Source organism: Furipterus horrens, unplaced genomic scaffold (genome assembly GCF_987537825.1).
Source record: "Furipterus horrens unplaced genomic scaffold, mFurHor1.1.pri manual_scaffold_8, whole genome shotgun sequence".
Taxonomy (NCBI): Eukaryota; Metazoa; Chordata; class Mammalia; order Chiroptera; family Furipteridae; genus Furipterus; species Furipterus horrens.
In genome coordinates, this window is record NW_028327178.1 from 110,079,041 (window position 1) to 110,087,573 (window position 8,533).

At 61.9% G+C, this 8,533-nt stretch overlaps 1 protein-coding gene across 2 annotated transcripts; it reads left to right on the forward strand.

Moving 5' to 3' along the window:
* Positions 1 to 291: 291 nt before the first annotated feature.
* MTG2 (mitochondrial ribosome associated GTPase 2) lies at positions 292 to 7,176 on the forward strand. Of its 2 annotated transcripts, XM_090286627.1 has the most exons (7): positions 292 to 317; positions 2,530 to 2,727; positions 3,618 to 3,765; positions 4,344 to 4,459; positions 4,967 to 5,185; positions 5,404 to 5,542; positions 6,150 to 7,176. In XM_090286627.1, exons 2-7 carry the CDS (start codon positions 2,536 to 2,538, stop codon positions 6,542 to 6,544), a joined length of 1,209 nt encoding a protein of 402 aa, XP_090142753.1. In that variant the 5' UTR covers positions 292 to 317; positions 2,530 to 2,535; the 3' UTR covers positions 6,545 to 7,176. The 2 variants fall into 2 exon arrangements, with proteins under 2 accessions (XP_090142753.1, XP_090142754.1); XM_090286628.1 differs by lacking the exon at positions 4,967 to 5,185.
* The last annotated feature ends 1,357 nt before the right edge of the window (positions 7,177 to 8,533 follow it).

Below are 8,533 nucleotides of genomic sequence, written 5' to 3' on the forward strand. Positions count from 1 at the left end.
CGAGGGACTGAGTGTTTGCGTTTTTTACGTTTTTAATTGACTTAAATGTATTAGCCACGTGTGGGCCGCGGGTGCCTCGTGCACAGCATACGTACAGCTGAGTGTGCTCGGCCGCGGGGGCCGCACCCGGCAGGCGCCCGCGTGCGTGCGGAGATGGGGAAGGGGAGGGGACGGACTCCAGGTCGGCTCTCTGGGTGGCTCTGCCGCGGGTCACCTGCTCACCCGCTCTGCTTTCCGTCGCAGGCCTCGCGTCACCAGGCGGGAGAGGTGGTCCCGACCCTGTAGCGGCCATGGCTTAGCTGCGGCGCTGCTGACCGGTGAGTGGGCTTTCTTCCCTTTAAGGACCTGTGTTTACACTCGGCCCCTGCCCGGCCCATTGGCCGGGTCCGTGGCCTTGGGTGGGTCGCGGTCCCTCTCCCCTCATCTTCTTCACAGAGCCGCTGTGAGGACTGAATGAGTTAGTCCCTGAAAGCTGCCACGGGGTTTGACGTTTGACAGTGAACTCCCTGTCCCTGGCGTTACTGCCCGCGCAGTTGTTTTCCGCTCACGTCTAAGGATACGCTTGGTTTCTGTGTGTTGATCGTGCGACCTGCAGCCTTGCTCGGTTCGTGGGTTCTAATCAAGGCGTAAAGGTTTCTGTGGAGACAACCAGACCTCCTGCGGCTCGGCTCCCTCGTAACAATAAACGAGTGTGCGCAGAAGTGCCGGGCGCTGGGCTGTCAGCGCGGTGTTGGCTGAGCCTTGGTCACGCTGACGATGTCCCCTTCCGTTCCCAGTCAGATGTCACTTCTCTGCCTGTGAGTGGGTGCGACCTTTGTCAGGCGTGTGTGATGGCGGGAGTGGGGTCCGACTGCTGACGACACCTTGCGTCCCAGGGGCCGTCGCGCTTGTTCCTGGGTTGCATCTGCCGGACGCGTCTGGACACACCGGTGTCAGGATTGTGTGCGTCAGTGTTCGTGAGGGTCGCTGGGCTGTCACTGCTTCTCCGTGCTGTCAGACTTGGGTCCTGGGCCCCTCTGGCCCGGTGACCTGGGTCGGGGGTGGTCTCCCCCACTCTTGTTTCCTGAAAAGCTTCACAGGAGATTGCTGTCCCCTCTCCCTTGAGTGTTTGATAGACTTGACCAGTAAAGCAGCCTCGTCTGGAGTTTTCTTTTGGGGACCGTTACTTTGTGACCAGCCCAACTCCTTTACTAGTTAGGGGCGACAGAGACACTGTCCCTTCACAGGTCTGTGTGGCAGGATGCCCCTCTCAGGACTGTCCTGCAGCACTTGCGGAGTTAGCAGGCTCAGGTCCTTCCTGGGGCCCTTTTGCCCTTCGATGTGCACAGGGCTCGTGCCGGGGACTTTTCACGTCCCTGGCGTGGTCCTTTGTGTCCTCGATCCCTCCTGTGGGGGGTTCGTCTGCTCTGCTTGTGTTTTCAAGGGGCTGTTTGGGGCTACTGAACATGTGCCCTCCCCCCTTTACTCTGTCCGCGGTCTTGACTGGAAACCTCATGCCACTGGTTTCAGGTCTTTCTTCTTAAGGAACAGGAGCACTCGGGGCGACAGCTGTTGCTTCCTCACCCACTTTCACTTTCCAGGATTCAGTTACCCACGGTCCGCTGACATTCAGAAATGTGAACGGAAAGTTCCAGAAATGGACAACTCATGAGTTTTAAACTGCGTGCTGTTCTGAGCAGCGTGAGGAAACCTCTTGCCGTCCCTTTCCTGCCAGGGATGTGAATTGTCCCTTGGCCCAGTGTCTCCACGCTCCCCGACCATTAGTTGCTTAGTAGCTGCCTTGGTTAATGCAGAGAGAGAGAGAGAGAGCCATCATGTAACTTCTATGCACGTTGTAACTATGGTGGTTTTATTGTTGCTCATCATCATTAACTCCTCGCTGTGTCTGTTTGTAAACTGAACCGGATGGTAGGTATAAGAAGAAACACAGTATCTGTAGGATTCAGGCACCACTAGGGGGTCTTGGCAAGTGTGCCCCATGGGTAAGGGGGGGACGATTGTGTAGGTGCCCCTCTGAGGACTGCGTTAGCCACATCCCATAAACTCCAGCATGTTCTATGTTCATGATCACGCAGGTCAAAATATTTTCTATTTTCTCTTTGGATTTCTTGTTTTGCCTTTTGGGTTATTTAGAAGAGTTGCTTCGTCTCCGGTTTGACAAACTGCACAAAATAGCAGCAGAGCATTTGAGTAAATGGGTGCTTTTAAAGAACGTTGACTTGAGGCTCAGGATTTCTTTGTGATGTTTTCGTTAAGCTGAGACCAGATATTCCATGGGGAGGGTTTCTAGTGGCGGGAGGTCTGATGACAAACCCTTTGTGTCAGTGCCCAGGTCTTGCCCCCCAGGAGCATGTAGGCTGATAGGGGCGCGAGACTCTTCCGTGGCTCAGGGTCCGGGGTGGTGAGTGACGGGCGAAGGTCATAGTCCTCAGTTTGCTTATTTGTTTCAAGAACGCACAGCAAGGCTGTAGTCTGTTCAGGGTTCATGTTTAATCCAGGCCCTTATTTTGCCAATTTGACTTTTGTCAGGGAGCCATGAGGCCTTCGAGGCTGTTCTCCGCGGGATGGTGGGGCGCACTGGAGGGCCTGGGGCGCTGGACTCTGTCCCCACGGGCAGCCCTCCGCCGGCTGCTCCCGCTGCATGTGGCCCCCCGGGGGCTCTTGCTCGGCTGTGCCCACCACACCAAGGTGGCCCCCGGGAAGAAACTGCTCTCCGAGAAAAAACTGGTGAGACTTCCGGCCGGGAGGGAACCCGTCTGCCTCTCCCCTAACAGGACAGCGTTTGAGTCCTCGTCGTCACGTCATCATTTATTCTGATGACGTTACTGAAGGGACACAGGTAGGTCTTGAAAATGATGAAACAGGAGAAAGGCCTGAGCTCCCATGGAATGTGCTGGGGTGCCGGGAAGGTGCCCGAAGTCGTGGCAAGGCTCCCCCTCGGGCCTGGAGGCCTCCTGCTGGTCACAGGTGCTGGCGACTGTGCATGGGGCCTTCCTGACTCACGCATAATGTGAACGGGCTCCCGTGGCATTCAGGAGGAGCCGCTTCCCCTCGGCGGGGCTCCGGTCCGCAGTGCTTCCAGTGTGGGGTCGCTGGGAGCAGTCTCGGGGCGCTGTCTCTTCCCAGCACGTGGAGTCAGGCCTGGCTTACCCTCCCCGGGCCGTCAGCAAGCTTTCCCCGTCAGGCTGATTTCAGTGACAGTGGCAGATGGAGAAATTAGACACCGAGGTTTTTAAACAGGACTTCATGGTTTCTCCGTACAGTGGTGCTAAAGAATCGTTGAATATTTGTGTTTTCTTTAAAAAAAGAAAAGACAAAGGTCTGCGTGTGGAATAGCGGGTGGAGGGGCTGGGGCCCGGGGCCTGGGGCGGGGCCGGGTGGGGGCCCGTCCATCTGGTACGCAGGGCCACAGGCAGCTGGGCTCCCAGGGCGGGCGGGCAGCTTGCGGCTGGCACCTCGACGCCACGCCCTGGCTTCTCGGGGAGCCGAGCGGGTGGTAATCCTATAGCCCGACTGTGCCGCCCCTGGGGACCCGGGAGCCACTTCCCACTGGGCAGGCCCCGTAGGTAGGGAGGGGACGGCGGCACCCGTACCGACGCGGCACTGTGTCTCTGCAGAAAAGGCACTTCGTGGACCGGCGCCGGGTGCTCGTCCGAGGGGGCCGCGGCGGGGACGGCGTGAGCTGCTTCCACAGCGAGCCCCGGAAGGAGTTCGGGGGCCCCGACGGCGGCGACGGGGGCCCTGGTGGCCACATCATCCTGAGAGGCAGGTGCCGGGCGGGCCGCTGCGTCTGCGCGCCGTGAGGCGGCCGGTGCCCACCTTATCCCGACGGGAGTTTGAGTGGAAAAACTGGTGTCTGGATGTCAGTTTTGTTCAGTGACGTGGTGGTTCACGTTTAAATAGGGCGCCCAAACCCAGCTTTGACAGTGGTTGCGTCTCGTTTCGTTTTTTGTTTTCAGGTCTGCAGAGATCCCTCAGTACCGGGAAACCCAAGCTACAGTAAGACAGAGGGTTCCCGGTACGGTCCGGGGGCCGGGATCGCGCTCCTGCCTCGGCACGTTAGGAGCACAGATGCTCAGGAAGCTGGAAGCTTAGTAAATGTCACAATAAAATGTAGCCACTTTTACATTGGAAGCAGTCACGCCATTGTCAGGTGTAGCCATTTTTAAACTGATGGATAATTTTGAATTTTTCAGAAATTGTATTTTTTGAAAGAAGATAAGAACTTAGCTTAAAGGGCGCGTTGCTACCCTGATAGCTTCTGCTACAGCCTCGCCCGGTCTGCACGTGCAGCCACCTTGTTTCCGACACAAAGGAACACGAGCGTCTTCCTCTACTTTCAGTTGATCGGCAGGTGAAGTCACTGTCCTCAGTCCTGTCCCAGTACCGGGGCTTTGACGGAGAAGCCGGTGGCAGGAAGAACTGCTTTGGGCGCGGCGGGGCCATCCTCTACGTGCGGGTGAGCCCGGCCCCAGTCCAGCCTCGGGGCTCCTCGGGTCTGGGCTGTGGTCCCCAGGAGCCCAGGGCCAGAGCCACGCCCCCCCAACCCCCCAGAACAAACCCGGCCTGCACGTCATACTGACTTTATGTCTTGTGCACGTGGGCCCTGTTCGGAGAATCACGAAGCCGCTGCATTTACAGAGAGGAGGCCCACAGGGTCCCCGTGCCTCTCGCTGTGGCCCAGGAGCTGCCCTCAGACCTCTGAGTGAGGAGGCCCCTGGTCTCGGGTAGCCCGAAGTCAGCTCCCGCCATGTGTTAGGCACACTGCCCGAGAAGCCACCTGTGCAGTTCGCAGGGAGGCTGTCACCAGACCCATGACATCTCGGGGCCAGGACCAGTTCCCTGGAACTCCGCGGCTCCGAGGAGGGCGCCTTGCTGTGCCCCGCCATCCCCATGCAATCTCCCCACCCCCAAAACCGGGAAAACACAGCCACTCCCGTCTGACAGGTGCTGCCTTACTTTCCAGGTGCCCATGGGCACTTTGGTGAAGGAAGGACAGGAAGTTGTGGCCGACCTGTCACGCCCAGGGGATGAGTATGTCGCCGCTCTGGGCGGGGCAGGAGGGAAGGGCAACCGCTTCTTCCTGGCCAACGACAACCGCGCACCCGTCACCTGCACGCCCGGGGAGCCGGGGCAGGAACGAGTCCTCATCCTGGAGCTGAAGACCATGGCCCACGCTGGCATGGTGGGTGTCACCAAAAGCCCAGCTGCGGGGGGGTGGCACGTGTCACACTGAGCCGTGGAAAATGGGTTTCCAGTGGCGGGCCACGCCGCCGGCCCACAGGAGGGAGCAGCTCACCTTCCTCCGTCAGCGGCCTCGCCATGCGGTTCCGAGTCCCGGCTCAGCCTGCCCTTGGTCTGCCACAGACAGAGGACGAGGCCGCACGGGCCCCTGTCTTGCAGGTCGGATTCCCCAACGCAGGCAAATCCTCGCTGCTCCGGGCCATTTCCAACGCGAAGCCCGCCGTGGCCGCGTACCCGTTCACGACCTTAAACCCCCACGTGGGCATCGTGCACTATGAGGAGCACCAGCAGGTCGCGGGTAGGCAGCAGGGCCCCTCTCAGGGCGGGGCTGGGGGGGCTTGCCGCTGGCTCTGGAGCGCGGAGTGCGTTTTTTCTAACGACAGGTGCGGTTCTGCAGCCGCGTTAGGGAGCCTGTTTCCTTCCCACCCGTCCGCGGAGTCCGCGGTCCGAACGGGGGGAGGTGGCTGCCGCTCGCTGCCTCTCCTGTGTCTCGGGGGCTCGGCAGCAGAGGGCGTGGAGGCCGCGTGTGAGTTCGCAGCTCTCCCGGTCCCGTTCTGAGAGAAGGAGACTTCTCCCAGAAGACGCCGTCCCAGGGGACCAGGAGGCCCGCGGGGAGGCACTGCTGTTCGCCCAGTGCCTCCCGCGAACGTCCGTCAGTAGCCGGGTTACTAACGGCCACAGGAAGCCGGGCCCCCCTTCTAAAGTCACGTTTAACCTTCTGTGCCTGTCCCCCAAACTTTTCTTTGCATTTTGTGAAACTCAGAGCTGAACTGCCTCGGTGGCAGCTGGCCTGATGAGTCACCGAGGCAGGAAGTCAGACGACTTGGGTTTAAGGGGTTCCTCAGAGGAACGTCTCAGACCCGGGGACGGCCCGGAGGTGCCGGGCCCCGCCCTGTCCCCCGCAGTGGCGGACGTGCCGGGAATCATCCGCGGTGCGCACCGGAACCGGGGCCTAGGGCTGGCCTTCCTCCGGCACATCGAGCGCTGTGGCTTCCTTCTGTTCGTGGTGGACCTGGCAGCGCCGGAGCCCTGGACGCAGGTGGAGGACCTGAAGTACGAGCTGGAGAAGTACCAGCGAGGCCTGTCGGAGCGCCCGCACCTTGTCGTCGCCAACAAGATCGACCTGCCTGCGGCGCGAGCCAACCTGCCGGCACTGCAGGCCCGCCTGGGCGGGACGGCCATCGCCCTGTCGGCCGTCACCGGGGAAAACCTGGAGGAGCTGCTGCTGCGCCTGAAGGCCCTACATGATGAGCACGTGGCCGCGGAGCTGGCACGGGGCCGCCAGCCACTGCAGTGGTAGCACAGGCGCGGCCACTCCCTGCTCCGCGGGGCCCGTCTGCTCTGACTCGCCTGTGCCTGTGATTGGCACCCAAAGTAGCAGGGACCATGCTGCCGCGGTGCCGGGGCTCAGCACTGTCCCCAAGCAGCTGTCGCAGGTGGACCTGCCGGTCCTCGGCTGTCCCCATGGCCCCTAGAGCAGCCTGGGGCAGGCACCGTGCCACGCCTCGCTCGGTGGCCACGTCTGGGGAAGCAGCGAGGCGCCACCCCGTTGTCCCCAGTCAGCGCCGAGCTCTAGGAGCTGGGCCTGGCGCCGGCGTCACAACTGAATGCACCCAATATCCGGCCAGGGGACGCAGTCCCTGACGACCGTCTGTGCCAGTTATCAGCTGGGCCCTGGGCTGCGGGGACACAGCTGGGTCCCCACTGCACTGTTACCGCGGGGATGGAGAGGCTGCTGGGCCCACACCGGCCAGGAAACCCTGGGGGACAGGCCAGCGAGGCCAGGGCGGGCTCTGTCTGCTGGAGAGGCCGAGCTGAGAGGCTGAGGACTCCGAGAGCGCCCCCGCCCCGCCACTGCCGCTGGCGCCCGGTGAGGACAGCACACTGATGCCCCTCGCTTGTCCAGTGAAATGCAACCAGTTTCCCAGATAACGTCTCAGGCTTCTGACTGGTCCCTGGGGGCCCTGCAGGGGCCATGGGGGGCGGACGGTGATCAGGATGGGGGACCTGGGCCCTCTCTGTCCTACACGTAGCGGTCGGCACACCGTGAACGGGCTTCCAGGGGTTCACACCCGCTCCCCAGTCAGGCCTGCAGCGGAACACGAGCCCTTCCCGCACGCACGGCCCTGCAGCGGCAGGTCATGTGTCCCAGGCCAGAGCGGCTCCTCCATCCACTCGCTCACTCGGGCCCTCGGAGGCTCTCGCAGGAAGCCAGGCGTGGGGCCCACGCGTTGCCCGAGGCCTTTCCTCTTAGTGGCTGCACCCCACGCAGGAGCGCCCTGAGGCCGGGCCTCTGTCCCGTGGCGACTGTGGCACCGCAGCTCAGGCCCCGCCCCAGAGGAGGCGCCACCGATGTCTGTGGAACGAGGGAGGAACGGGGGCTGGGTTAGATCTGGCTGGGTTTCCTTTACTTTGAAGATATTTGTAGAAGGCAAGTGGGTGCCGCGTGGCCAAAAACACCGGCTGTTGCCACTAACGCTCCTGTGCCCGCTGCCACCCTTCAGCCATTTCCTCGAGAGCCATCTGCCCTGTAGTCTTCAGCCACTGCTGCCTTGTGCCTGGCCCACCTGTCCACACCTCACGCGTGGACATGGACTCGGCTCTCTCAGGTCCCTCTGTCCCTCTGGGTGGCCTGGATCTGTACGGAAGGCTGGCCACGCATGCACAGTGGGGCCAGCGCAGCTCCGTCCCTGGGGCCCACACCCGCCTGTGTTCTCTCTGCCTCTGAGTACTGGTTCTGTCCCAGCGCCTGCCCCTCCCTGTCGGTCCCGTCCCCGCCGCAGCAGCAGGCCAGTACCTGCAGGTGTCTCCCCTGCTGTCCTTGTCCCGTTGCCGCCTGGACTCCACTGCGCTCCCTGCAGGCAGCCCTGTGGCCGCCCCGCCTCCTTCGCCCTCTCCTGTGAGTGGCACCCGCACAGTGGCCGTCACCCACAGCAGCTCTGACTGGGGGGTCCTGAGCCTCCGGATGCAGGGCTTCCTCAATTCCCCAGTTTTCAGCCCTCAGGCCAGAGTCCTATGTGTGCACCTGCTGGGCTCCCCACGGGGCCTGGGGTTGCAGCAGGTGTCCCCCCTTGAAGTCCCCGCCCCGCCAGCCTCTGGAAGCCTCTCCTGATCCTCCCTTGCTCTCTGCAGAGGCTCATTGCTTCCTCATTCCTGTCATCACGGGGCCTCGGGTAGCAAGTGGTCATGCACCTGTTGCCAGTGTAGGGAGGGCCTGGGAAAACCGGGGAGACTGGCAGGCTCCCCCTGACCCAGAGCTCTCCCTTGGGAAGCACCTCTTACTCCTTCA

Excerpts from the sequence above, each read along its gene's own strand:
- MTG2 (XM_090286627.1), top strand. The coding sequence starts at position 2,536 with ATGAGGCCTTCGAGGCTGTTCTCCGCGGGATGGTGGGGCGCACTGGAG. Across the intron at positions 4,460-4,966 it reads GGGCCATCCTCTACGTGCGG|GTGCCCATGGGCACTTTGGT; the intron begins GTGAGCCCGGCC and ends CTTACTTTCCAG. Across the intron at positions 5,543-6,149 it reads GGAGCACCAGCAGGTCGCGG|TGGCGGACGTGCCGGGAATC; the intron begins GTAGGCAGCAGG and ends TGTCCCCCGCAG.